This window comes from Anser brachyrhynchus (genome assembly GCF_964034855.1).
Source record: "Anser brachyrhynchus genome assembly, chromosome: 2".
Taxonomy (NCBI): Eukaryota; Metazoa; Chordata; class Aves; order Anseriformes; family Anatidae; genus Anser; species Anser brachyrhynchus.
The window spans coordinates 159,934,436-159,961,743 of NC_137695.1; the positions used below are offsets into that span (position 1 = coordinate 159,934,436).

A 27,308-nucleotide genomic window follows, 5' to 3' on the forward strand; every position below is an offset into this window, starting at 1 on the left:
CCACAGGCACCCAGGGAACCTGTGTCTGCCCACCCCTGGGCACTTTTATTCTTTTTCAGGATGGAAATTGCCTGGAAATTCCCCCCAAACTTCCACCCGGCTCCTATCTGGGGAGAAATCCTAAAAGCCAGACCCCACCGGGGCTCAACAGGATGGCTCAGGGGGGCGAGGGCAGGGCGGGATTTGCCCCCAAAAAAAGTCAAAAAGTGGCTTTTAGGGTTATTTTTCAGGGTATTTTTGGGGGTATTTCTCAATTTTTTTTTTTTTTAAGAAATATTTTTATACATTTTTATTTATTTATTTGTTTTTTATGTATTTTAGTTTTTATCATTATTATTTATTTTATTATTATTATTATATATTTTATTATTTATTATTTTAGTTTTTATTATTTAGTATTATTATTATTTGTATTTAGTTTTTATTATTATTATTTGTATATTTTGGGGGGGGGCTCCCAGATGTGGAGGGGGCGTGGCTTCCAGCGAGGCCACGCCCCTCCCGGTGACATCACCGCGTTCTAATCCGCACCGTTGCCACGGGCGACAACCCCCCCTCCCCTCCCCGTTCTCCCCCCCTCCCACTCTACCGCTCTCCCATTGGTTAAACCCCACGCCCGTCCGCGCCGTTCCCCTTTCCCATTGGCTAGGAGCCCTCTCCGCCCCGCCCCGCCGCCCTGCTTATGCCCCGCGCCGCTCCCGGGGCCCGGCTCCGCGCTCGCTGCCGGGGCTGTGGGGGGGGGGGGGGTCCCCCAACATGGTGCCCCCTGAGGACGACGAGAGGAGCCCGGCCGGGGCTGGGGAGGGGTCTGGGGGCTTCGTCCTCCTGCGAGCCCCCAGCTGCGGCAGCGCCAGGAAGGTGAGGTTACGGGGGGGGGATTTTGGGGGGGAGATTTGGGGGGGGGGGGGGGGATTTTGGGGGGGGTCTCCCTCAAAAAGCGGTGCCCGGTGGGGTTTGGGGTTGGGGTCCTGCAGGGGTCTGCGCTGTGGGGATGGGGTGTATGGGGGGGGGTCTGTATGGACCCCAGCCTTTTTTTTGGGGGGGGGTCTTGGTGATGTGGGGGGGGTGTCTTGGTTTTTTGGGGTCCCCCCCAGCTGTCTCCCCGCTGTTTGTCACCCCCTGGATGCCTGTGAGGCTTTTAACCCCCATTCCCCCCCCCCCCCCCATTTTACCCATGCCACTTGTGGGAGCGGGTCCAGCAAGGCATCAGCTGGGTGCTCCCCCCCCCCATATCACCCATCGGCTCGGTGCCCCCCCAAAAATCCTTGTACCCCCCCAAAATGGGGAGCGATGACCCCACTGGCACCCCTTAATTAATGGGTAATAAGGGGTGCACCCAGCAGGGACCACCCATGGGTGCCACATCACCCCTCGGGTGCCCAGCTGGGCTCGCACCCTCCTGGCTTTGGGGGGGGGGGGGGCACAGCAGTGATTAAAAACTCCCCAAAAAACTTTTTTTTTTTGGGGGGGGGGAGTTTTTAAGCGCCTCTCCCGTTAGGTCCGTCCCCTGGGAGCCAGCTTGACGGACCAGCAGCGACTTTTGCCCTGCAACCGCAGCCTCCGTCCGAGGAGGCGATCTCCCAAACCTGTTCTTCGGCAGGGAGCCGCTGCCTTTCTCTTAAAATAAAAAATATATAAAAATAATAATAAGAAAAAGAAAAGCTGAGCCAGGATCTGGAGGTGGCTTTTCGTCAGCAGGGATTGAAACTGCACCCGGTGCCGAGCTGACCCCGAGCTGTGCCAGGCTGCAACCCTAAACCGGGCTGCGCTTACCCCGCTGGCAGGTGCCGCTTGCAGGGCTCCCTTTTCCTGGTTTCTCACCCGAATTTTCCGTCTGTGAGCCCTCGGTTTATTCTTTTTCCGTCCGTCGGGTGGTAGGACGGGAGAGGGTAAGACAGGAAAGCGTCACGAAGCTTTACCAAGGTGGGCAAAACTAGCAGAGGACGTGCGTGATCTGCGATTACACAGCTCCTTGTGAAAACCGCCGACCCGGCTGGGTTCCCTATCGCTTCTCTCAATTTCTGTTTAACAAGAAACTCTCAGCGTAGCCTTTTTCCAGCCGTTTTGTTTCACTCTGGCCGCGTGGGAGGCCGTGGATGCGGCCCCGCGTGTTTATCCTCGCTTTTGGGGGATCAGAGGCGCCGCGGCGGTGCCCGCGTTTGCTGGGGTTGGCGTCGTGGGGCCGGAGGTTTCACACATCTGTTTCCTGCTGGCTCCCTGCCCCGGCTCCCGGGGCACACAGGCAGCCTCGCCGCGGCTGCACCTTCCCAAAAATACAAGCTTTGGGTCAGGTTTGTGGGGGTTAAGCCCTTTAAAAAAAACCTAGCGCCCCATTTCCCCTGTTTTTTCCCCATTAGCCGACGGTCGGGGCACTCGGGGAAGTTTAAAACCTTAATCCTCTGCTCTTTTTTTTTTTAAAGGCCGTGTGATGTAACCATCTTCCCAACAAAGGTTTTAGGGGTTTTAGTCTCCCACAGAAAAACAGCTTTCGGCCGGAGTGCTTCATGAGATTAATTCCGTGATAAGGACTTTTTTTGGTATAAATAGGCCAGAAGGGAGCAAAAACCTGGGAAGGGCCCTACCTGTCGCCGTGCTCTAGCAGCCCATGCTTTCTGAAATGACTTTTAGCCGGCAGGAAAAGGAAATAGGGGGGAAAAATACTGCTGGCTGGCAGCTCTGCCTCCAGTGGAATAGCAGGGCTTTCGCACGGCGGCTCAGAGTTATTTTGGAAGTTAAACAGAGCTTGCCCTATTCCCCCAGCGAGCTTCGTGGCTGCTGGGCCGCGCAGAAACGCCTCTTTTTAGGGACGAGCCTCTTTTTAGGGACGAGCCTGTGTGCGTGGGTATGGCAGGAGAGGATATTGCTCCCGGGAGCGGGTGGAAGTTGGTGCCTGCCCTGTTTGTGTGCCGGAGAAAACTCCGAGGATGAGAGCGGCTTGAGACCGTGCTGTGTGCCCGGCGTGCAGGGTTGGGGTCACAGCCCTGGGCGCCTCGGCCTGAATGTCTGTAGGATTCGGTTGCTTGGTTTTTTTGGCAATTCGGTTTGTGTGCAGGTACCTGGCTCCGGTTCCTACTCCCGAGCAAATCCTGCAGCGCGCCGTAAGGCGAGCTGGGCGAGTTGGCTGGGCACACCTCCAGCAGGGAGGCAGCTTTACACTCGATAACTCGCACGGGGTCACCCCCCTGCTTGCTCCATGCTCCCAAAACAGCTCTTTGGGGTCAGCAATAAGGCAAGCCCAGCACCGGCGTGGCTTCGGTACTGCCTACGAATCCTGGTCCTGCCCGGAGGCATCCCCCTTTGGACGAGGGGACAGAAGCGCAGCAAGGCGTCGTGAGCTATCTGGAGCGTGCCTCTCGTGGCTGTCGGGTGTCAGGCCACGATATCACAGTCTTGTTTTGGAGCCTTGCTTGGCTTTGGCTCTGAAATGCTTTTTGTTTCTTTTATTCTGACCCTGCCCTTTTAATTCTGACCCTACAGTTCTTGGTGCGTGCGGAAGTAGAGCCCCGGGTGGCTTTTTTGAGTAGGAGGCGGTGAGATGAAGGTGGGTCACGGAGAGCCAGGCTCCTGGCGCTTACACCCTGAGCCTTATCCTCAAGGAGAATTTGGTGCAGGGAGGGAATAGAAACGGCACTGGAGAGGTCAAGGGATTGAAATCTCCGCGGATCATCCCGGTGAAATCACCACGGATCACCCAGCAGAAGTCAAACCCTGTCCTGCTGCTCCCCTGGGGAAGGGTCGAGCGGTAACGCTCCTGGTGCCTTCTGGCTTCCTCCCTTAAACGTATAATCAGTTCCCTGGGAGGGATAATTTATAAAATAAAGAAACTTAAGGCTTTAAGGAACGTATGCGGCAGTCTGGGGTAACGAAAATGCTGAAGGCAGCCGAGACCTCAGGGCATGTAGCGGAGCAGGTTGTGCATCACGGGTCGCTTTGCTAACTGCAGCGGGGCTGGGCTTTCTGTGTTCCTGGTATTTGACATCCCCTGCCTCGGTTTAAGCAGTGGAAGGGCCTAATCCTGCCCTGGGTCCAGGATCCTCAGTCGTATGCCTGCCAACGGCATCGCCCTGCAGTGAAGGGGTGGATCTGAGCCTGTGTTACCTGCCTCTGAGTACTGTGACTGCAGCAGGGACGTGCTGCTCATTTTTAAACTTGTTTTAAAATACTTTCAGCTTTTTCCTGCTGTTCCCTGGTCCGTGGAGAGCCTCTTGTGATCCAGCCAAGCTCTCCTGGGAGCTGTTGCTGCGGTTCCTGTTGGGGCTGTACCTAAACTCGCGGCCGCAGACCCCGTTCCCGCTTCTCTTTTTGCCAGATCCACTCCTGGCTTGTGTCACCGTGCTCTGAGCTCCTCTGGACGGGGATGCAGCAGGATCTGCCTTTCCTTTTTTCTTGCTCGTAACGGTACCAGCACATCCTAGGGCTGTCTTTTTCCTTTCTGACAGTGTCCTTTGATCGCTTCATGTGCTCTTTTTGTTCTTCCCCAGTCACTTCTAGCTACCAGGCTCCCGTTCTTCTACCCGAAATGAAAGAGAAAAGAGAAATTAGTACTTTAGCACACGCCTTTGTTCTTTGGACTTGCTGGCCTCCACCTCTTCCCACAAGTGCTTGGCGTTGCCTGTAACTGTCCGGAACAAAGCTGGGAGGCAATAGCCCTGGTTTTGCACCCAGGTCAGGAAACAAAGCTCTAGGTGTGCCCCGTCATCCAGGGACACATCCAGGCTTCATCTCCCCGCGTTTATTGGAGCCACGAGGAGCAAAGTGCACCAGATGATCACCTCCAAACAAACTTTCCCGAAGGACTTGCTGGGAGGAGGCAGCCTAACCGCGTAATTGCCCTATTTAACACCCCGAATGGGTGCTCCTGAGCTGAAAGGAGGAGTTGCTGGCACCTTTACACCACCCCTACACGTTCCCAAAAACTTTGATGTCCCTCTGGGGGGAGTTTTGTCTTTGCCTTCGCGTTAGGAGGCGCGGGTCGAGCGCTCTCTGCCACCTTTGCATGCTGAAGGTTGAACGTAACGTTATTTGGCCGATGACTTCGGGGCATAAAATGCCCTTGCTTATTATTATTGCAATAATTCTGCCCATAATCCTGCTTTGTCATGGGCAGTGATCTTTGGAGCGGGACACAGCCTGGGTAATTCGGTGGCACGCACCTCGCTCGCTTTCAGGGCTTTCGCAACGAGCGCCGCGCTCTCTGCGCCCGCAGGCTGTGCCCTTCCCGGGCTGCTCTGTGATTTATGGCCCCTCGTTGGAAGAGCTGTGTGCTGGCTTTCCCTAGTTTCAAGCTTTCACAGAGAAAGGCTGAGAAATCCCACGTTCGGCCTGGCCCCCTCGTAGGCACCCAACTTTGCTCCGGCGTTGATGTCCCTGGGTGCGCCCAAGAGGATAACCGAAACACCCCCTCTTGCTTCCGACCTTGAAAGGGTCGATCTCAAGAGCTTGCGCAAGGAATTAAGCGAGGAAAATCCTTTTTGTGACTTAACAGCGGGTTTTGGGTTTCTCTTTGCATGCCCTCTTATGTAAGGCATTCTTAAATCCATCCCGACTTATTTAGGAACTCCGGTTTTAAGCCTTCGGGTGCAGCTTGAAGAGGGCAGGCACGGCTCTGAAGGCCAGCTGTGGCTCCTCGCGCCAAATTCGCAAAGGGTGAGGAAGGAAAGCAAGGCACGGGGAGACCAGATGAAGTCCCTGAGGGCGGCGAGTCTCGGGATCCTGACTTGACATCCGCGTGAGGCTTGGGTGTTACGACAGGGGCGCCGGTACCTGCCTTTCCTGTACCTTTCTGCAGCTGGAGAGGAGCCCGGATGGGAACCGATAACCATCTCGCTAAATCCGATCGAGGAGACAGCGTTCAGGTGGGGAAAAAAAAAAGAAACCAAAAAAAAAAAACCCTTGTGGCTGTACAAACGGCTCCGTATCTCGCTTGGGGAGAAGTCTGGGCAAATCCTGACATCCTGGCCGCCGTCGGAGCGTGTTCGCTCCCCGGCCACATCAGGGCTTGCGGGAGTTCCTGGAGAGCTCCTTTGTTCCTGGGTGGAAAGCCAAAAATGATCGATGACTGTCAGGGTTTGCTGCTGTGTCTGCAGGCTTGAGGAAGGTCTCGTTCATCAGCTTCGGTGTCCCGAGCTTTGACACGGCGGTGACCTGAATTTTGTCCTGTGGGGTTGTCTCAAGCTTGACCTGGGAGAAGTGGGGAGCTGCCAAGCCGATTAGTTACACCCCCATAATTACATTTTCAATTTCTGAATGTCCTGTAGAGCCCTCCTAGCATCTCCTTATACCATGCCACGTCTCACTACTTGTTTTTCCCTAATTTCTTCTCATCTTGCCTCCAGACGAGGTGTCCCTTCTGCAAGGTTTTTGAGTGGTCCTAGTGCTTCTTCCATCCTTTCTCAGCTCCTCTGGCCTCCTGCCCATGTAATTCACGCAGTCCTTGCTCCTCTTTTCCCCCAGCACCATCTGAAAAGCCTCTGGCTAATTTCAGCCAAACCTTTGCAGGAGGTGAGGGCATCTCGAAGGTGATGGAAGCTCCTGGAGGAGGAAGAGCTCGAGGCAGGGGCGAGATGCTTTCCGCCTCCCTCCCACACGCAGGACAGGACAGGATGCTCAGCCCTGGTTCTTTGTCACCTGCTGCCAAGGCTGTTTGGGTTTTGGGTGGGTTTTTATGGCTTTAGAGGCTTAAAACAGAGGGAACCTGCTCACCAGCGTGTATTTGGAAATATTTACTAATGCTTTCGGTGCAACAAGCGTATGCAGCTCTCATCTGGAAACCCAAGGGGCTGTTGAAAATCTTAAGCACCACCTTTCCTTTAATGCTTTTTTTTTTTCCGGGACATCCGATACACAGGGTAGTGTCTCGTGCTGTCTGGAGAAGCAACATTCCCAGAATCATAAAATATCCTGAGCTGGAAGGGATGCACGAGGATCATCGAGCCCAATACCGGAGGCATGATGTTTGCAATCAGCCCTTAAATGATTTAAAAAACAAAACAAAATGAACAAATAAAAAAAAACTGAACAAATAACACCAGGACTCATGAATTATCTTGGACTTTGTCTGCACAAGCAGCTATTTCCCAGCAGAGAGTTTGGTGCCGTCTCCTTTGCTCTGAGAGCCTCTGGGTGCTCAGATTTGAGGAGTTTTCGCTTATTTTGCAGGACGGGTGGAGAGAACTTCCCCCGGGGAGAACCCGGAGGTGGCCCTTTCAGAGCAACCTCTTGTGTTTTGCCCCTGAGCGTCTCAGACCTGGGATTTGTGCAGCTGTTTTCCTTTAACATCCCCCGTAATTGCTTTTGCAGAATAATCGTGGCTTCGTGCTTTCGGGCCGGCCCTTCAACTTGGGCAAATTTGTGGATTACTGTAAAGGACTAAGCCTGCAGATTTACGGACCAGATGGAGCGCCTCTGATTCCTCGGTCTCCGATGTATCAATTAGGAGCTCAAATCTTTCACTTAAACGACAGAGGCGATGTTAATCCCAGGCCCTTTTCAAGCTGGGCACCTGTTATTGGATGTCAAATATGAGAAATGAGTTCCCAGAAAGCTGAAATCCATGAAAATGCAAAGTTTTTCATTCCCTGCTTGCTGGTCGAAGCTGCTCTTGTACTGTTCCCCCTCTTCCACGCCTTTCTGGCGTCCCAGAAAAATAATTTGAATAAAGCATCCCAGAAAAATAATTTGAATAAAGCATCCCAGAAAAATAATTTGAATAAATACTTTGGAAATAGGTTAGTGTTACCTAGGGAAGACTTAGAGTGTTTTTTGGAGGTCTTAGCAAGCATCGTCCTGGCTTGCTGGATTAAAGACTGCTGCAACCCATCCTGGAGGATGGGGTGAGACCTGGGGAAGCCCCCCAGGATTTTGGCTACGTGGGGGAAAAAAAATGATCTGAGAGTTTGGGGGCAGGAGGGGAGCAGGTAGCGTTGGGGCTCTGTTGAGTCCCTAGGGTGGCAAAATCCTGGTGTAGGGACAAGGGGGCCCCCAGCAGTGGTGGCGCAGGTAAAGCACAGGGCAGCAGGATAAGGCTACAGCAAAGGGAGAGGTTTTCTAAATTCAGGGGGTGAAGCGGTGGCTCTGAGAGATTTCTTTTGGTGCTACAGTGGGTCTCAGCTGGTCTTGGAGGAATCTGCCTGCTGCGAGAGGTGGGTCCTGCAGCAGGATGGAGGGAAGCTGCCGCATCCCCATGCTTTATGCTGGCTCTGGAGCCTCCATCCTCTTAAACTGCCCAGCCTCGTGCCCTTTTTCTGTTAGGTGTATATAATTTGCACCCAGGCATCTCTTAGTTTCATTCTTCTCGCGTAATAAAAGCCACCTCCGGGCAGATTTTTGTGGTGCTGGACGTGGGGCTATGCTCCTCGGGGCATCCCTCCTGCCCCCGTGGGGCGCAGGGATGCTGCCATCTGCTAGCTCCTGAACCCGGAGATTAAACGTCCGAGGGAAGCCTGAGGAAGGAGGCAGGGATGGGATTAATTCGCTGCTGTGTGCAGCTCGTGTCTCCGGCCTGCGAACTTTTGACTTGCTTCCCCTCCGTCCCCTGCAGCCGGCGGGAGGTGGGAGCTCCGGCAGACACAGCGTCACGTCTGTCTGTGAGCTCGAGGGGTATTTCAGCTTGTCTGCACCCCCCCCCAGGACATCTGGTTTCACTCCTGGGTTGCGTCCACACGGCCAGACCCTGGCGAGGAGCTGCTTCATTCCTCTATCCCTTCTCTGTTGTACTTGAAGCCTCTGCTGAATAACTTAGGGGGGGAAAAACACCGTAAGCAACGGGTTTTATTAGATAATAAAATATTTTTTCGAGTGGCTCTGCTGCCTGTCCCCAGGTGTAGCAATGATGCGTATTATCCCGTATAACAAATCTGATTTTTTTTTTTTCCTGTCGAAAAGCATCAGTCCTGGACGAACCCAGAGCCTCTGCGTGCAGCAGGGCTGGTGGGGCGATGCGGGAGCGTGCTGGAGGGGGGCATCTGGAGATGGAGGTGGGATGGGAACAGCTGCCACCGTGCCGTGGTGTAGAGCCCGTGTCCCTCTCTCTCAGCAGGGCTGCGACCCCTTCGCCCAGACCCAGCGCAGCAAGCTGCAGCACCGCCGGGCGCGGATCAACCAGCAGATCAACAAGGAGATGCGGATGCGCGCCGGGGCAGAAAACCTCTTCAGGTGAGTCCCCGGAGCATCCCTCCGGCCCTGGGGCTTGGCTGGAGGTGGTGGCAGTGCCGTGTCACTGCGCAGGGGAGGGCTTGCAGCTCTTTTATCCACCTCTGTCTCACTGCCGCGACCCATTGCGTGTCCAGGAAGCACCTGCAGGCCGCTTGCTCCAAGGGATGTTTCTGGATTGTCAGCTGTTTGTTTTTCCCCTCCCCGCTACGAGGCAAGTCCAAGGCTTTTAGGACAAGGCTTTTTTTTTTCTTTAAACCCGTCTGCAAGTGTGGATCAGTCCCTGAATGGCTGCTTTCCGCCCTGGGGAGGCTCGTTCTGGCCATACCCTGCTTGGGGTTTGCTTAGTCTTCCCCTTGGCTTTGCAGCTCTCGCCCTGGAAACGCCTGCCCTCTGCTCAGCGCGGTGCTGATGCTTAATGAAAAGTGGTGATTTAAAGCCCTGGAAGCCTGTTACGAGGCAGGGTGCAAGGAAGGGGACAGATGTTGGACTGGGATTGAGTTCTGAGTGCAGGCATCCTGCGTGACACCCCCAGTAAGTGGGTCAAATCCAGCTTCATTTTAAAAAAAAAAAAAAAAGCTGTTTCAGTAATTCCTCCTGAGCAGAATCTGTCTGAAAACTCACACCTTGTTGCATATTGATACAGCCCAGCAGCTCTCCCTGCCGCTGGCAGGATGCATTTATGGCATGGTGCAAAAACCAGTCCCTGTGCAGGGCTTTTAGGCTTCAACTGGTCCAGCACAAGTAGAGCCAGCGCATCGCTGCCATCCCCAGAGAGTGGTCGTGATGAAACCATGATACGCTACCCCCATTTTTATTTTGTATATATGTAACTTAGACAAGAGTTCTGTAGAATTATATGTATTTCTTTAACCTGCCCATGACCTTTTTTTATAGCTTTGTGTGGAACTAAGTATCAAGTTCCTGTGGTGCAAGGTGGGCAGACTTCTTAATATAAGAAAATATCCTTCTCTTTTTTTTTTTTCCTGCTTATTTTGCAACTTTGGTGTTGATTTCTCTCCCCACCCCCAGCAATAAAATAAAACTTGTTTTGAATTTGAATAATTGAATGTCAGTCTGTGCCTGTTGTACCTGAAAGAAAAGTTACTGGTGCTCTGCCGAGCTACAGCAAGTAACGGGGTTTTATAGGACAGCAGGGATACCCTGGAGGATGGCGAGGTTCAAGCCCCGTTATCCCTCTGCTTTAGCCAGGCTGGCTGTTAGGGACCGTAATTCATCTAATTAAAAAGGCCTTGACATCCCCGTGTGTGCCACTCCATGCAACTCCCCTTTGTTATAATAATAATAATAATAAAAAAGCCCTGGAAATGTGCTGCCTCAGCAGGATCGCGCCTGGGTTTTGGTGCGAAGAGCGTGCATCAGAGCTGCTCTGCTTCCTCCCTCGCCGGGAAGCGAGCAAAAATGTGATGCAAAACCCATCTTAATTACTTGTCCAGGGAGGGGAGGGATCGTTCTCTGCCAGGGCAGAGGCAGAATGCACTGATGGGGCCCTTTTTTTTTGGCTGGATCAGCAATTTGAGTGTCCTTCGGTGGTAATGATGTTTCCTCCTTCCCTCCCTCAAGTCTGTTTTGCAGCTGAGTAAGGGTTGGATTTGGGGGTGCTCTGGCTTTCAAAATCTGGGGATCTTGGGGAATCGGGGGAAAAAATCAAGTTTGTGCCTGAAATTAAAAGCCAGGAGAGGAGGATTATAAGTTTAAAAAGATTATTGCTCAAAAGCTGTTGAGTTGCACTGAGAAATTTCCTTGATATCTATCTACTAGGTCAGTGATGTGCCCAGCCCGGAGCAGCGTTTGCAGCTTTGCCTCTGCACTTCCAACTTAAATAAAAAAATAAAAAAACACCCTCAATGCTTTAAAGAAAATAATTTTCTCAGCTGTTTTGCTCAGCCTGTCAGTCCCCTTTCCTGAGAGGCCGCCACGAATGGTGCATTGGAAAAATGCACGTGGTGTTTGCTCAGCAGCACGAGGGGTTTGTTTGCTGGATAAATGCATGGGCACAGAGGCAGGGGAAACCCTTCCCTTTTCTTGCCCAAATACTGGGGCACGGCAAAGCAATCAGGAAGATAAAGGTGTCGCCAGTAAACCCATTTTTTCCAAATAACTCAAAAATCTTTGCTCAATGTTAGCTGAGCAAACAGGTGATGACTGCACTGAGGTTGAGCAAGATCTGGGCTCTGCGTGCCCGTAGGGAGATCAGCGCTTGCTCCAGGGAATACCAAAGCCTCCGTCAGCACAAGTTTGCTCCTGGCAAACAATTGCTTGTTCCCAAAATTGCCTCTCGGAGAGGTGCCGTGCTCTGCGTTGCTCCAAACAGCACCTGCGGAGTGCAAAGAGAAGTGCCCCAAAGCAACACCAGGCTTTCAGCTGCTCGCTCTGAACGTGAACCAAGCAAAACTGTCCTGGAGAAGCTCACACGTGTGTGTAAAGTCAGGCTTTGCAGGCTGCGAAGTCCTTTTTTCTTTTTTTTCCTGCAGAGCAGGAGTGAAGCAGCATTCAGAAATCCGTCGTGTGCGTGCAAACGTCACCTCGGTGTCACCGGGCTGCGAGTCAGCAAAAATCAGCTGTTGTAACTGAAGGGGGAAAAATAAATCTGGTGCCAACCGAGAGCAAGAATAGGAAAGTGTTCAACTATCTGGAGGAAAATTGTAGTGACAGCAGCACTGCACCTCGGTCCTGGAGGAGGTGGGATGCGTGGAGGACTGAAACGATGGCGCAGTGCCGATGTATAGGGGAAGAGGGGGCTTGCTGTGCAGATGCGGTACGGGGGACTGCAGAAATGCCAAAGGATGTTTAAACGGAAGTGGCTGCGGAGATCTTTGGACCTGCTCTGCCTCTGCTTTGTTTGTTTAAAATAATAAAAAATCCATCGGTCTTGGGGAATCCCAGCAAGGGAGGTACAGGGGAGGAGACTCTAAAGTGCTATCACCCTAAAGAAAAGCAGCAGAGCTCTTTATGGCCGGGTCAGGGCGAGGCCCCTGAAGGACGCTGTCGATTAAAAATAAATCAAAAGCAACGTGCTCTGGAAAAGCTGGGGGGAAAAAAGCATTGTGGTGTGTTTTTACTGCGGTGTAAAAGCCCTGGTGTTTTTACTGCGTCCCTTGGGGGCTTGCCGTGATTTAGGGCGGGCAGCCAGAGCCCCTTTCGGCCAACAACTGCACGTTGCTGGCTGCGTGGCTGCTGGGTTATCTCTCCCTGCTTTCCTTGGGAGCTGATAAGGAGGGTATAATCAGCCTGGGAGTTTGGCTTGCTGGGAGCAGGCAGCTCGCTGCAGCTGAAATCAATCCTCGGTGTTTACAACTCCTGCTGTGCAGAGGGAGGGAGGGCAGGTCCCACGCTGCTAATGGGCGAGCACAGCAAGCCTGGCTCTTGCAGAATGGTTATTTCCACCCAAAACAAAGTTCTTCCTCTGGTCTAACCATAAAAACGTGGATTTTATTTGGTGTGGGAGGCCAACGCTGAGCGCTCGTAACCAAACCTGAAGCTGCGCTGGAGGTGGGAGCCTGGATGGGGCTCACGGAGGGGCTGGGTGAAATGAGAGCGGGCACCCCCCAAGAAAAAAACACCCAAAGACCCCAAATTTTTCTCTGCGTCACAAAGGGTTGGATGGAAGTAGCTGGTTGTGAAGGCCCAGCCCTCTGGGATGGTTTGGGTGGATGCGCGTGGCAGGGAAGAGGCGATGGTGTCGTCCCTTTGGGTAACTTTATCCCCGTTTATCGACGCAGCCAGGCTTTTACGGGGAGGTTTGATCCGTGCTGTGTTGTCCTGCAGAGCCACCAGTAACCACAAGGTCAAGGAGACAGTTGCCTTGGAGCTGAGCTACGTCAACTCCAACCTCCAGCTGCTGAAGGAGGAGCTGGAGGAGCTGAATAGCTGCATGGATGTCTACCAGAACGACAGGTAGGCGCTTCGTGCACTGGTGGCTGGGGAACAAGAGAGGGCTGGGGCATGGGACAGACTGGCCAGGAACAGTTTTTCAACCTGGGAACATCCACATTTCATCTACAAAGCTTCCAGGAGACCAACCTCAAGAGCTTTTCCCAAAAGATCCTTAAAGCAGGTGTTTGGATATTTATGGTGTGTCCTTTGGATGCAGATGTCCCAAAAGCAGGAAAAATAGATCAGAAACAACCATCATCCCTTACCTTGTCCAGCTGACCTAAGCATCCCCCACAGCACGATGTCTTCCAGTAGGGGATTTAATAGCAATTAACACTTTGGCTTCTCCTGGGATGGTTTATTTTCCCATCAAGGGTAGGAGTTTCTTCCCCCTCTTTCTGCAATTAGACCTTGCTGTCGCCTTGAAATGCTCACCCAGCCGCCTTGTGCCTGACTTGGGTAATCCCAGCACACTCAGCAGTGATTTGTGGGGTTAAAAAAGCAGAAATCCCCCAGGCATTAAAGCCCAGGGATGCTGCAGCAACGTGGAGCCACGGATATTCCTCCTGGTATATCCGTGTGATTTGCCCAGTGCCTGGTCCTCCCTGGGGAGCATTGCTCTGCTGCTAGGGGCAGAAGGAGGTGCGGAGGGCATCAGTGGCTCCATCCTGCTTGCTGCAATGCAGGACGAGGGCAGTCTGGAGGTGTGATTGATGCTTTAGGGTCGCAGAGAGCAAGAGCTGCCTTTACTATAGAGAAAATACCCTGGGATGCACTGGGAAATGCATTTCCAGCAGGTCAAGGGGGGAGATCAGAGGTGCCTCCAAACTCAACCACTCTGACCCTAAGAAAGATCGAGGATCCTGTATCTCCAGCACCCTTGGGTGCTTGCTGCACCCAGAGGGGCTTCTGCAGTCTCTGAACGTGACCCTGGATGGTTTTCATCTTCCCCAGCAATGGGCTGGTGATGTGGGGTTGTTGGGTTTGGACTCCGGGGATGCTCAGCTTTTGCAGCCTTCCACGTGTTTGTTTGCTGTGGTTTAAAAACAAAATAGCAGCAGCAACCCCAAAACCCTGCCCAGGCCAAACAAAAGCTCCTTTCTTTGCTCTGGGCATTGGGTTCGAGCGGAAATCTTGTTAGAGAATGAGTGATAATGGCTTTTCAGCACTAATTATAGCTCTCGAAGCTGTTTATTCGGGGAGTATGAATAGACCAGAATGTGGGTGCAACCTCTGCCCTGCTCCCCAGTTTTTGCCCTCCGTGGCCTGTGATGTGCTAATGCACGTTTCTGCTAATGTGCAGTTTCTGCAGATAACGAGATGGGCCTGTTGTGCAAACCTGGGCTGGTGAGGGCCTGATCCTGCCCGACCTGCCTCTCGTCTTGCCTTCAGAGAGCCCAGTGCGAGCTGTGGATACCATCAAGGGTTCTCGCCTGCCGTCCGTATACAGCAGCCAGATGATGGGACCAGCTGTGGAGCTCTTTGCAGAGCAATAATGCTGTAATTTTCTGCACATTCAAGAGCCTCGAAGACCATTTCTTTACTTTTTGGCAGCAAAAACATCAAAATATCAGCTAAAGCCCACAAAAGATGGTCCTTCCTGGTTGTCATCCTGCCGCTGTGTAGCATTCCTTCCTCGGTTTGGCACAAATTCCCCGTTTTAACGGTGGAAAACAAACCACTCCCAGCTGGGTGTTACCAATGTCATCCTAATCTTCAGTGTTTTACAGTATCGACCTGTCTGCCCGATAAGAGCTATTATTAGACGGCTGCTTTTAATAGCAAATTTCAATATCAGGCGGAGCTGCGCTCCTGAGCCTGTCCTTATCAGCGACAGAGCCCAGATTAGCACGTAGGAGCTCATGAATCCGTGACCTGTGCTCGCATCACACCCGTTTCCCAAGGGCTGTTAATTAAAGCAGCTACGTCACCGCAGCCTATTTGATTGCTCTTGTATAAAATAAAAGCAGAAAGTAAAGCAATATGGTAGATTTGGGGTTATTAGCATGCTTTTTCCTTGCAAAGCGCGTCCTTCTGCTGTGCAGAATTGGGTTCTCGTCTAGTTTTGCCCTTCAAAAAACCAGCCACCAAAGAGGTTGTTTTCTTCTTCCAGTGAGTCCATCAGCGTCCCTATGATTCCCTTGGGCCTGAAGGAGACGAAGGAGCTGGATTTGCTGCTGCCACTAAAGGTGAGCATCAGGCTTTGCAATGACGGCTGATGAAGGGAAGCAGACTTGCACTTCGGAGATGTTTCTGCACGTGGGCATGATGGGGAGCTGTAGAGGAGATGCTGCAGCGGCTGCAAACGTTTTCCTTTTTGGAACGGTTCCATACTTAGGGGGATGAGGAGGACTTAAAACGGTGGAAAAAGGGTTACAGGGTCTGGAGCAACGGACAAGTCAATGTGTTTTGCCTGGGCTGGAGAGCAGGAGCTGGGCGGAGAGGAGATCCCTTTTTTCTTGCAGGAAAAGCCGGCAAGTCGCTTATACAGAATCGCCAGAAGTCACCCTTTAAATCTTGAATATCCTTTTTCAAGAGTTGATTCAGGATTTTCTGTCCCCATCCAGGATTTCATCAGCGAGCACTACGGAGAGGAGGGGACCTTGTTCGAAAAGGAAATCAAAGAGTTCATGGAGCTGCGGCAGGTCGGTGTCCCTCGGCGTGCAGAGTCTTGCTTTGGCTTGTTGAGGAATGCTCGTTGGAGGTGCTGTGTTTTGCTCTGGGTCCCCTCGTGCTCCCTCCAAACTGCACGCTTGTCCTCGCGTCTCGGGGGTGCTGGAAGCCTGCGGCATGCGCTGAGCACCCCGGCTTCGGTTCATAGATTGCAAAATAGTACAGACGTTTCAGTAATTGTTTGCTGTCCCTGTGAGTGAGTCCTTTAATGACCTGATAACCTAGAACGAACAGCAATAAAAATACAGTGCCGTCCATTATTAATGTTTGATGAATAGTTCACCCCCGGCAAGGCTAAATGACTGCTCTCTCTCCAGCTAACACGCAGCATAGCGCTTGGAGAAGAGGAAATGTAGAGCAATCCGGTAAAGGTGAACTTTATCCTCTCCTACAAAGCAGCTCTCCTAAGTAACCTCAGTTTTGCCTTGCCGTCCAGCTTTGATCTTAAGAGCGGAAAGGAAAAGCTTTCCCAGGCTTTGTGGAGGTCCCAATCCTGCTCGCTGGGCTGCGGGAGGGGTGCCCTGGAAAGGCACAAGCTGGGGAAAGGCTCGTGACTGAACCTAGGAGAGCTCTGGCACGCCTCCCCGTGTCGAGTCAAAAGCCCAAACGCTTTCCTATTATGAAATCGTATTTCTTCCCTAGCGTTAATTCCATCAGACTTTGCATGAGTTTGTGCCTTTAAAAAAAAAAAAGGCAAATCCCAGCTCGGTTTAGGTGAGCACGGCTGGATCGTGCCCTGCTCCCGGGCTGCTGGCTCCGGTCTGGGTGCCCCAACCCGGTGTCCCCCCCAGCCTTTCCCGTGCCAGCAGTCAGGCTGTCTCCTTTCAACCTGCCGAAAAGCAGGGAAGCCACAGGAAAAGGGCTTCTTTTTCAGCGTTAATACAATCCCGCCCCTTGCCTGCTTGTGTTAGGGGGGTCCGGACGGGCTCAGCTCCAGGCTGTTCCCCCATCCCCTTCAATCTTGCACCCCTTTGGGTCGCATTTTTCCCACCCGAGCTGTAGTTCATAGGGTTTCCCAGCATGTACAGCTCCCTGAATCTCATCTTTCCCTCCTGTTCTCCTCTCTTCCCCCCCTGACGTGTCTCTTCCCCCTCTCCCGTCCCCGCAGGCGATGCGCACCCCCAGCCGGAACGAGGCCGGGCTCGAGCTCCTCATGGAGTATTACAACCAGCTCTACTTCCTCGACAGCCGCTTCTTCCCCCCCAGCAAAAGCCTGGGGGTCTTCTTCCACTGGTTGGTGCAGCTTTTCCCATCCAGCCCCTGCTAACTCGGGGTTGAGCAGGGAGGGAAGCGCGGCCAGGCTCCCTCCCCACCGTGCCGGGGTCTTCGTCTCGGGCAGGTCCTCCTGAGCTCCATCACCAACGTGAAGAGCTGGGTTTCCTTCTTGCTTTCGGCTCGATGACGTTGCCTTGGGTGGATGGGTTGAAGGAGGCAAGGCTCAAAAGCTCGTCCTCAAGTGGGAGCAGTGTGAGGGACGGCCGTGATGCCCTCGTCCCCGTGTTGACTCTTCCCTTCCCCAGGTACGACTCCCTGACGGGGGTCCCGTCCCACCAGCGGGCGCTGGCCTTCGAGAAGGGCAGCGTCCTCTTCAATATCGGAGCCCTGCACACCCAGATCGGGGCACGGCAGGACCGTGCCACCCTGCCGGGGCTCAACCAGGCTATCGATGCCTTCCAGAAGGCGGCCGGTAGGTGGGCTCCCCTTCCCTATCCCCTTGGCGGAGCTGACATTTCCCCGGGGCAGGAATAACGTCAAGAAGTGGAGCTGTTGGGCAAAGAGGGATGGGGGAGTCTCCAAGGGACTGCATCTGGGGCTTTTGAGGAGAAAAGCTGCAGGTCCGAGGGTGGGTTAGGTGGCAAGGTAGCACCCCTTGGAGTTTTTCCCTGGAGTAGCATCGCCAGTTGCAGTGAGAGGTTTGAGCTCAGTGAGCATCTTCGTGGCTTTTCTCCTGGTCGAGGTGGGAAGGGACCTCTGGGTCCATCTGGATCAACGCCACCTCCAGCAGGGTGCCCACCACCGCGTCCTGGTGGCTTTTGGAAGATCTCCAGGGATTTGAGACTCCACAACCCCGTCTGAGCAACCCCTGCCATTGCTCGTAGAGAAACCTTCATGCTCCGAACCCTCCGCGCTTGTAAGCCCGAGAGCTCCCTGCAGCTTCTCCCCTTGTGCAGGTGCCTTTAACTACTTGAAGGAAAACTTCTCCAACGCTCCCAGCCTGGACATGAGCGCGGCTTCCCTCACCATGCTGGTGCGGCTGATGATCGCCCAGGTCCAGGAGTGCGTCTTCGAGAAGGTGACCTTGCTGCGTGCCCAGAAGGACTTTCTGACGTGGTTGCAGCTCGCCCAAGAGGCAGCCAGGGTAAGGACACCCCACAGAACCCTTTAAAAAGCCCAGGGGTGACAACCTGCTGTCACTGCCACACAACAGATGAGCTGGATTCCAACCTTTGGGTCATCAACTTGGGTTTTGACTCCCGCAGGTGGAAGACGCCTACTCGCTGGTGCACCAGACAATGACCCAGGCCCACGTGAAGGATTACGTGCCCTTCTCTTGGACCACCATGGTCCAGGTCAAGTCGGAGCATTTCAAGGCCCTCTCCCACTACTTCTCTGCCACTGCCCTCTGCGACTGCCCCGGTGAGTGCTGTGTCTTCTCGTAGCAGCCTGGCATTGGCAGAAAGAGGGGAAAAAGGGCTTCTGTAGAAGACCAGGATGCCAAACCTAGAGTTTTTGGGATGCTCTGAGCTGCTGATCACGTTGACTGATGCAGTGATTCATGCGCAGAGCAGCTGTCCCCCATATTTCTCCTTCTGGCTTGCACAGTGCTTGCAAAGTCCTTCCAAAAAAGCCAACAAAAAGGTGCTGTAGGGATGTCACCCCCTGTGCCCTTTGGGGCTGGGTGGGTGTCCTCAGCCGGGCAGCTTTCAGAGCCACCTGGTCCACGTGGAAGGCCAGCCAGGGGCTTCAAAAACATAAAAATAAGCTCTCCCATACCAGGAAATTGCTGAACTACTTGAATTAAATTGCCAGCTTGTGGCTGGCTGCCCTGGGTGTCTGTGTGCAGCGTGCCTGTACCCGAGCTGGGTGACGTGGCTCCGGGGAGCCAGCTGGAGCAGGATGCGACCCATAATCTCCATCTGCTCTGTCACCACCGCCCATACGAGCGATTTTGGGTCAGGCTGAGGGTTTGGGGGCGGGCAGCTGATGCACGCAGCGACCTGCGGCATCGAGCCACCGTGTGGTGGGGTGGCTGGGGACGAGCAGGCTGGAGGGCTTCTCGAGGTCGTCTTCTAAGGTAGGTTCATCTTTTTGGCCATCTTCGTCTCCGTGAGCCTGGGAGGGGTGCCGGGCTCGAAACCACCGAGGCTTGTGCATTGCAGAAGCAGGGGTGAGCGAGCAGAGCTGCTGGGGGAGAGATGGTGGGGCACCTGGGGATGGAGACAAGCGGCAGAGGATAGTGGTGGGTCCAAGGGATGGGGCAGACCTCTCCCCTGAAACTCTGAAGCTCTTTGAATACCATCAGGCACTGGGGGGAAGCACAAATCTGCAGGAGATCCCTAATCTGGGGGGTTTGTTTTGCACCAGCACCCTGTTGAGATCTCCTGTGCCCACTCACTGCCTCTCCAAGCGTGCTCGGGCCCCGTTGTTGAGAATAACGAATCCTTTGCCCCCGTAACTGGCTGGCAATTAACTCCTTATGCTGAAGTTTAATTGCTTGGAGCTGCTGGGTGCCGATGCCAGGGATGCTCCCTGCGCTTTGGCATCTCCTGTAGCTAGGACCAGCAAGTCCATGGGGATTTCTTGGTTGCTTGTGCCCAGGAGAGGAGGCTGCCACGTAACCCTGAGCTCCCTGCGAGCCCAAGGAGATGGGGAACAGCTCTGGATGGAAATAATGGTGTAAAAGTCATGCGCACAGGACCCGGAGCGGTGCTTGGAACAAAATGCCCTGACTTTTCCCTGTGTCCTCCTCCCCTTTGTGTCTCCCAGCGGCATCTGATGCTGAGCTGCCGGAGCACAAGAAGGCTTTTATCCAGTTCCACATCACCATGCCGGAGGGGCCGTCGCTCCGTGTCCTGCTGCAGGATCCTGAAGAAAGAAGGAAGCTAGGTAAGTACATCTATCCCTGGGGCAGAGCACAGGTCTGGGTGATGAAAGCCCGAATCCCTATAGGAACAGGATTCATAAAGGCGCCACGAGGTTTTGGGGGATCTGTCTATGCAAAGACAACTTTTATTGGGTTTTCTTTGAAAAGAGCCTCTCCTGGAGAGGCAGGAAAGCATCACGGTTCCCTGTTAAGGTGCTGGGGACAGCCCGATGTGCTTGTGTTGACCCATCTGGCCAAATGTGACAGTAAAACCCCGGGCACCGAGGTATCCTGAGCCAGGTAACATCACCCAACGCAGCACAGAGAAATCTGTTGGGACCTGGAGCTCCTGGAAGAAGCCTGGCTTGGGCTTGCAGCTGCCTTGACTTGACAAGGAGAAGCAGTGACGGCTGGGGGTGGTTTTTTTAGCTGCGTCAAAAGGCTTGGGAGACGAGAGCTTCCTCCCACGCGGATTTTCAGCTTCAGGGAAGAGACAGAGCATTGCTTATTCAGCTGAAGTCGTGTTTTAGCAGCCCTCCCGAAGAGGCAGGAGCGAGAGCGAGCTCAGTGCCCTGCTTCTGGGGCGTCAGCTTCTGCTCGCCTCCTCCACAAGCTGCCTCTTGGGCTTCTTTTTCCAAACAATCTCCATTCAGCGTGTGAAAAAATGAACGTGTGCAGGTCCCAGGCTCAGCTCTGGTTTGAATCTGGAGGGAGGGAGGATACTTGCAGCATTAAAACCATGTCCCTGGAAGGATATCTTTTCCCCTTCCCTTGCCTTATAGTTTTATAACACCATGCTTTATTCCACCATCTTCAATAAGCTGGAGCCAGCAGCTTGCACAACTTCTGTGCCTGACCTGTATTTCGGTAATCTCTTGCTATCTTATCTCTTCATTATCAGTGTAAATAGCAGCAGTTAGCGATAAGCCATTAAAACCTCCTTGCCGTAGCGTTTTCTTGCCCACGAGTGGGGCTGGCTGGGGGTGCTTGGATAGAACATGATTGATGCGTGAGATGAGATTATTTTGGGGAGAGTCGTTTCCTCCCTGTTTTTCATCCAGCCTCGAAATGTTCCCTCGATTGCGACATCTTGCACAAAGCAGCCTGATGGGCTCTGGTCCCCGTGGCTCTGGAGCAAACACCATCATTTTCCCTGCCTTATGTTGCCACCGTGTGTCCTAAATCTGGAAATGCTACAGGCACACGTGTTTCGATGATACATCCATCTATCTAAATATATTTATCCTTTTCTCTAGCATTTAGAAGCGTTGGGTACGGGTGCCTTCGTCTCAGTCTCTCGCAAAGGGGATGTTTGTAGGATACTCGTAGGTCATTTATTCGCGAGGCTTTGGGATTTCATCGATTCTGGTCGTGTTTTGGCCGCACTCTCTTCACAATTTGTTTTCGCGAGGGTGGAAGCACCTTGAAGGCTGGTGGAGAGGAAGGAAGTGAGAAGAGGGCACCGGAGAGGGTGGAAAGGACCTGCAGGGCAGGGCGAAGAGTGTGCTTAGCCTAGAAAAGAGGGAGCTGCAGCAGATCTTCCCGAAGCTAAAACGCTGTCACCGGGAGGACGGGGCTCGATTGTCCTTTGTACCCCCGGGGGATACAAGGTGAGGGAGAGAAGTTAATTTGCGGAGATTTAGGTTAAGCGATAGGAGGAACTTCGGGGGCGGCGGAGCCCGGTGCCAGCCTCCCTCTCGCTCCTTCGCCGGAGGTTTTTTGGGAACATCTGCCAGCCCCCGTCTCCGGCGCCGGGGGAGCGAAGTAGGTCACCCTTCAAGGTCCCTTCCCGGCCCTCCGTCGGGGGGCTCGAGCTGACGGCTGGGACCTACCCCATTTAGAGCCCGTTGGCAGGCTGCGAACGTGACGGGGCCGTCCCTGAGTCACGGCGGGTGACACAGCCACGGAGGCTGCCTTCGTCCGTGGGCAGCCGAGCGAGCGAGAGCACCGCCGGTCCGCATCCGGGCTCTGCATCCCCTCCGCTTCCCGCAGGCAAAGCTCACCTGAAGAAAGCCATCATGAAGCACGAGGAGGCCATGAGGATCCACGGCTTGTGCAAGATCCTGCGGAAGATGGACATCCTCCAGGAGGTCCTCTCCTTCGCCCACAAGCGCTCGCTGAGCAAATACTCTGAAATTGACCACGAGGAGGACTTCTTTGAAACTGGGGATGCTCCAGATATTCTCCGTAAGTGTATTTTTATTATTTTTTTTTTTCCTTGCTGGTGGGAGTGAGGGCTGCGGGATTTTATGGCTTGCACCAGCCCCGCTCGGGGAGCGGGATGCGGAGGCAGCAGCTGCCGCTTCGCTCCTGCCTGACGGGGTGTTTGTGCTCTCCTCTCCTTACCGCTAGCCAAAACGCATCAGAAGCCAGAGATCAAACCGCCCAACTTCTCCCAGGTGAAGGTGACCGACCTCTTCCACAGGCTGGTACGTACGGCTGCGAGACCGGGTGGCCCCGCAGGACCAGGTGTCACCTCCTCCCCTGAATGCTCTGCTTTCCTGCTCCCCTTCCTCCCCGTGCAGCTGCTCTCCGAGCAGGACGAGCCGTCTCCTTGCACACAGGACCCAGGCAGGAGGAAGGGTGGAAGGGCGCGGATCTGTCTGTGCAAGACTAAATGGGTCAAAACTCATTACATTCCCCGAAAAATCTTCCTTGCGCTGTGATGTGAAGCTCCTCTGGTGCACGGGAAGCAGGCACGGGCACTTTGGGTGGGCTTTGGTCCAAGCAGGACCGAAGGGACTGTTTCGTGGAAGCTTTTTTGGGAGCAGAACAGGTTGAGGATAGAGTTGCCCTTGGGGTAAACACTGCTCTGTCTTAGGTATGTGACCAGCACCAGCTGGGAAGCACTGGGAGAATCCCATGGGGTATTTATCCATCCCTTCCTAGGGCTTATGGGGTCCTGGGGAGCAGGGCTGAGCTTTGGGGCTGCTGTGGCTGTGCTGTCCCTGTCCCTCAGGTGCCCCAAGGACACACAGCACCCTGGGAAGAGGCTGGGCTGGTTGGGATGTAACCAGGATCTCTGCTCTTGGACAACCCGAGTGTAGGGCAGGCGGGTATATCCTGCTCCTGAGAGAACAGGAAAGGTTTTTGGAGTGGTCTGACCCCGAAGAGGCGACCCACCCCAATGCCGTGCGCCCTGCTGCATCTCCCAGAGCCAGGCTGGGGTGAAAACCTCACCCCTTCATCCCCGCTTTGGTGATGAGTTTTATTTCCAGAAGGGGGGAACTAAGGGTCCTGCTCTGCACCGTAGCTTTCTGTTTTGTTTGCTCCAGGATTGCAATGTCTAAAATGATTCTGGCTCCTTGACCTCGGTGAGACCCCCTCCTCCTGCCTTGCAAGGAGGATGTCCCGACCCAAGCCGGCTGAAGGGTTGGAGCAGAGACCTCCTGCGATCCTTTCCAACCTGCACAAGTCTGCATTGCTGCTCACAAAGCCACCCTCTGACGAGCACTCCTAGCAGTTCTCACTTTATAGTGCATAAATCTGGTGGTTTTGATATGCAGGAAGATTAAAAGGCTGGGCAGGCTCAAAACTTCATCCCCAAAGAAAAGCAAAAGCCAGGCTTTCTTGCCCTGCCTCCTCGATGGCAAAGGCTGCATGTCCCCGGGGCGTTGCTCTTGCACCGAAAGGTGCTTTCCCTGTTTCTGCTTTGACCCCAGGGGCCCCTCTCGGTTTTCTCGGCCAAAAACAAGTGGTACCCGGTGCGGAGAGTCCACCTGAGGAGAGGAGAGAACGGCTTTGGGTTCACGCTGCGGGGAGACTCCCCCGTCCTCATCGCCGGCGTCATCCCAGGGGGCTGTGCTGCTGTGAGTACCCGGGGGATGCTGGAGGTGGGGGACCCCCCAGTTTGGGGATGTGATGTTGGATGGAACAAGATGGCAAGCCCGAAACACGAATTATCTCCGTGAAAACTCAGTGTGTGATGTATCAGGAGTGACCTTGTTTTCTACCAGAGGCTCAGTGGAGCATCCTGGTGGGATGCCCGAGCGGTCCCCCACTCTCTGGGCGCTGCACAGCACCAACTGTGCCGCCGAAGCTCAGCATCTCCACAACAACAGGCTCCTTAGCAGCAGGATCACGTCCCTTTTGGGGAGCCTAAAAGCTTCTTAAAGAAGATCTGAGCCCTCAGCGTGTCCACCAGGCCGCTAACGCTCGTTGCACTGAGCTGGGGTGGGATTGCACTCCGGATAGACACCGAAATGTGGCCACAGGGACAAGTTTCCAAACCTCCACTTCATCTGGGCCAGCGTGTCCTGGCTCGGGGTTGCTCCTGGCTGTAATGTCCCAATAGTCCTAGCTTTGCCTTAAGCATTTCAAGAGCCTTGTTCAATCCTGACACATGAAACGGGTGCGTAAGACCTCGCTAAGCCTGCTCTGTTTTCCCAAGGCTCAAGGCTTGCGGGTGCTGATTTTTGTTTTCTGGAGACCTGTAGCGTTCAACTCCTATCGGTGAGTCAGAGTCGGACGTGCTCTTGTCGCAGGGCTGGGAGTTTATTGTGTGCTGGATGTGGCAGCTGCAAAAGAAATCCTTAGCCCGTGGGCATTTTCCCTACAGCAAAGCAGCTGTAAGACCATTAGGATGATGAGGCTTTGGCTGTCGGCTGAGGGCAGACCCCCACCATCCCCACGGCTCATCTCTCTGCAGGATTGGGACCTGCTGTGGGGGGGGGAGGAAAGCGAGCAGACCTGATGCTGCAGCATCTATGAGCAAAAATGAGTGCACCCTCTCTTTTCCCCCCCACAGGAAGCCGGGCTGAAGGAGGGCGACTACATCATCTCGGTGAGCGGCAAGGACTGCAAGTGGTCCAAGCACGCCGAGGTGGTGCAGCTGCTGAAGAGCACTGGCGAGGAGGGTGTGGAGATCGGCGTGATAACTCTGCAGGGCTCGGAGGGGCCGAGAGCTGTAAGTCACGTCCCAAGCCTTTTTGGGGGGGGGGAAACTGCAGCTCTGGAGGGAGCTACGGGCTGCATAAACCAGGCTCCGCTCCCTCTCCAGCGCAGCAAGTTCATTTGCAGCTGGCCTAGGAAATATAAAGCAGGCAGCAGCTTGCGGGGATGGCAAGCTTTGTCGTTTCACTCTTAGCCTCGAGCTAGGCGCCGAAGCAAGCTGCTCTGCAGGGGACAGAGGTTTCCCACTGTCCCGGGGCAGGGCTGAGGCCAAGCCATCAGCGTTCGCACCCCCAGCTCGGTGCTTCCCTGGCTTCACGCCAGTCTCTGCTCCCCAAACAGGCGGAGAAGAAGGCTGCGGCGATGTCCTCGGGCAGCGGGCTGCTGAAGAGCAACAAGGAGAACAGCCGGAAGAGCCTGATGAACAGCAAGAGCGCCAGCACGCTGCTGATCTGGAACAAGAAGAGCAAGCGGAGCAAGAACAGCACTTACAGCGTCCCCTTCACCGCCGTGGGAGACAACGAGGCCATGTACTGAGGCGCCTGCCGGGCTAGGTTGTGTCCCACGAGCTCTGGGGCTGGCTGCTCGTCGACCCTCACAAGCACTGGTGGCCTCTCCGGGCTGCGCTGGCGTCGTGGCTGCATGGAGCACCCCTGGAGGATGCCGGGACCCCCCCGGGGACGTGCCGCTGGTCGGACCCTCTCCGAGGAGGCGAGTGATGCACAGCCCCTGGCGCTGCTGATCGCCGGACTCCTCCGTCTCCTGCGTTAAAACGGTCCTCGGCTAAACAACGGGGGGAAAACACTGGTTTATTATTATTATTTCTTCTTTTAAGGGGTCTGGGAGCTGTGCTTTGGTATAAAGCAGGGCCTGGTTTGTGCCTTCTGCTCGGTGCAAGGAGCAGCCAAACCAAGCCCAGCCATTAAAGCAAAAGCTGTAACCTTTTCTAGCGTCTCGTAGGCTTTCTCTGCAAGGTGGAAGGCAGCACCGCCACCGTGCCGCTCGCTGCCGGCAGAGCCAAGTCGTTCAGGAGCTCCTGCCCAGCGGCACCGCTGGAGGAAGGTGCAGAGGGTTTCAGTTTTGCAAGCCCCAGGTTAACAAAGCCCATCGGGGCAGGCTGCACGTGGAGATCACGTTCGAATTCCCAGTTTTGGGGAGAGTTTAGCTCGGGCACCGATGACAGTGTCACAGGGTCTGGGACAGATCTGCCCGGGTGGTTCGGCAGCACCGAGCTGTGCATCCTTGCCGTGACACCAAGGGGTGTCCTAGCAAGCTGTTAAATCTAGGATGTGGTCGACATGTCCCCATCACCAGGTGGCAGCGTGTCAGGTCCTCCATCATCATCAGCAAGGAGGCAGCTCGTGGGCTGCATGTTCCCGTGAGTTTTGCAAATAGCATATGTTTGGTCACATCTAAGCGAGCTCACATGGAAGAAACACGAGCACAGGCTTGTGCAGTGCTGAATTAGGGCTCCCGTGCAGGGTTTTTTTTAACGGGCACCCAGCTTTGCCCAGCAAACCCAGCCTGGCTGCACAGCCTGCTTCTTTGGAAGAAAAGGGAAAGACTTAACGTGCATTTGTTGTCTCGCTTTTTTAATCAGTAGAGGTGGATTGCCCTAAATATGTGAGTAGATTAATAGCTAAGAGCCTTGTTTCTTACTTGGTATGAGATTAAAATTCCAGGAAGATAGCTCCTCCAGATTATTAAACTACTAAATTTGTGCTAGTATTGGATCTTGCACACGTTGCTAATACCCTAACACTGTGCTGTCAGCATTCGTACCAGAGCTGGCCTGATGGATACATGCATCTTGGTAATTGTACTGGAAATGCAGGGAGACTCCGCATACGCACGAGATAGATTGGCAAAATTTTCTCAATCCCATTTCTGCCTTGTGCATTATTTTTCTGAAAGCTAAAGAGCTGTCTGGTCTTGAGTGCTTGGATGATCTTGGTTAGGTATAAAATACCCTTCAGAGATGCAATTGTATTTTTGTACTTTTTAAGTCGTGACAAATTCGTAGCGGGAGCTTAATGAAATGAGCTGAGCACGTGGGTGCCTTCGGGCTGGCAGCAGGACACTGCTCGGGGTCGCACGTCCGCTTCTTGGTGGCCCGGTGCCCACGTGCCAAGCTTTCGGCCCCGGTTTTATTTCAGGAGAACTGGAGGAGGGCTTCTAGCTCTGCCTTCCTTGCCTAGAAGCCTCTCCGCTTGCGCGATGCGAGACCTAGACGCCGTCAGACGGGATTACGGCTCTGGCTGCCACCGCGAGGCCATCTGCTGCAGTCAGATTTTCTGCCTAATCTTGCCAGCTGCTCGGCGCGGGGCGGTGAGACTCACAGGCAAGGGCCTTGCCATGAACACATCCCGGCAGCAACACCACTGATCCTAAACGTCTTGGAGCTAGAGGTGTATTTATTTAAAAAAAAAAGTGTGCACACGCAGTGGCTGCGGGCATCGCGGGTCCTCCTGCATCACCCGACCCTTCCGTCGGCGTTGCCGGAGGGGTTGCGTTTCGTGCGAGCTGGATCTTTTTCCTAACGCCAGTGTTTTGGTTTTTAATTTGTACGTGGACTCTCACCTTTTATGGATTAAAAAGCACTGCTTTGAAAGCA

General features: G+C 54.0%; 1 protein-coding gene across 5 annotated transcripts; it reads left to right on the forward strand.

The window, feature by feature from the left end:
• The first annotated feature begins 658 nt into the window (after positions 1-658).
• RHPN1 (rhophilin Rho GTPase binding protein 1) lies at positions 659-27,308 on the forward strand. Of its 5 annotated transcripts, none has more exons than XM_080579945.1 (15): positions 659-858; positions 9,035-9,153; positions 12,894-13,068; positions 15,161-15,236; positions 15,615-15,692; positions 16,829-16,953; positions 17,241-17,407; positions 17,892-18,079; positions 18,201-18,357; positions 19,708-19,827; positions 21,797-21,991; positions 22,157-22,233; positions 23,467-23,613; positions 24,552-24,710; positions 25,037-27,308. In XM_080579945.1, the coding sequence occupies exons 1-15, from the start codon at positions 683-685 to the stop codon at positions 25,229-25,231; spliced, it is 2,154 nt and encodes a 717-aa protein (XP_080436071.1). In that variant the 5' UTR covers positions 659-682; the 3' UTR covers positions 25,232-27,308. The 5 variants fall into 5 exon arrangements, with proteins under 5 accessions (XP_080436071.1, XP_080436072.1, XP_080436073.1 ...); XM_080579946.1 differs by having other exon boundaries at positions 660-858; positions 9,038-9,153; XM_080579947.1 differs by having other exon boundaries at positions 662-858; positions 12,940-13,068.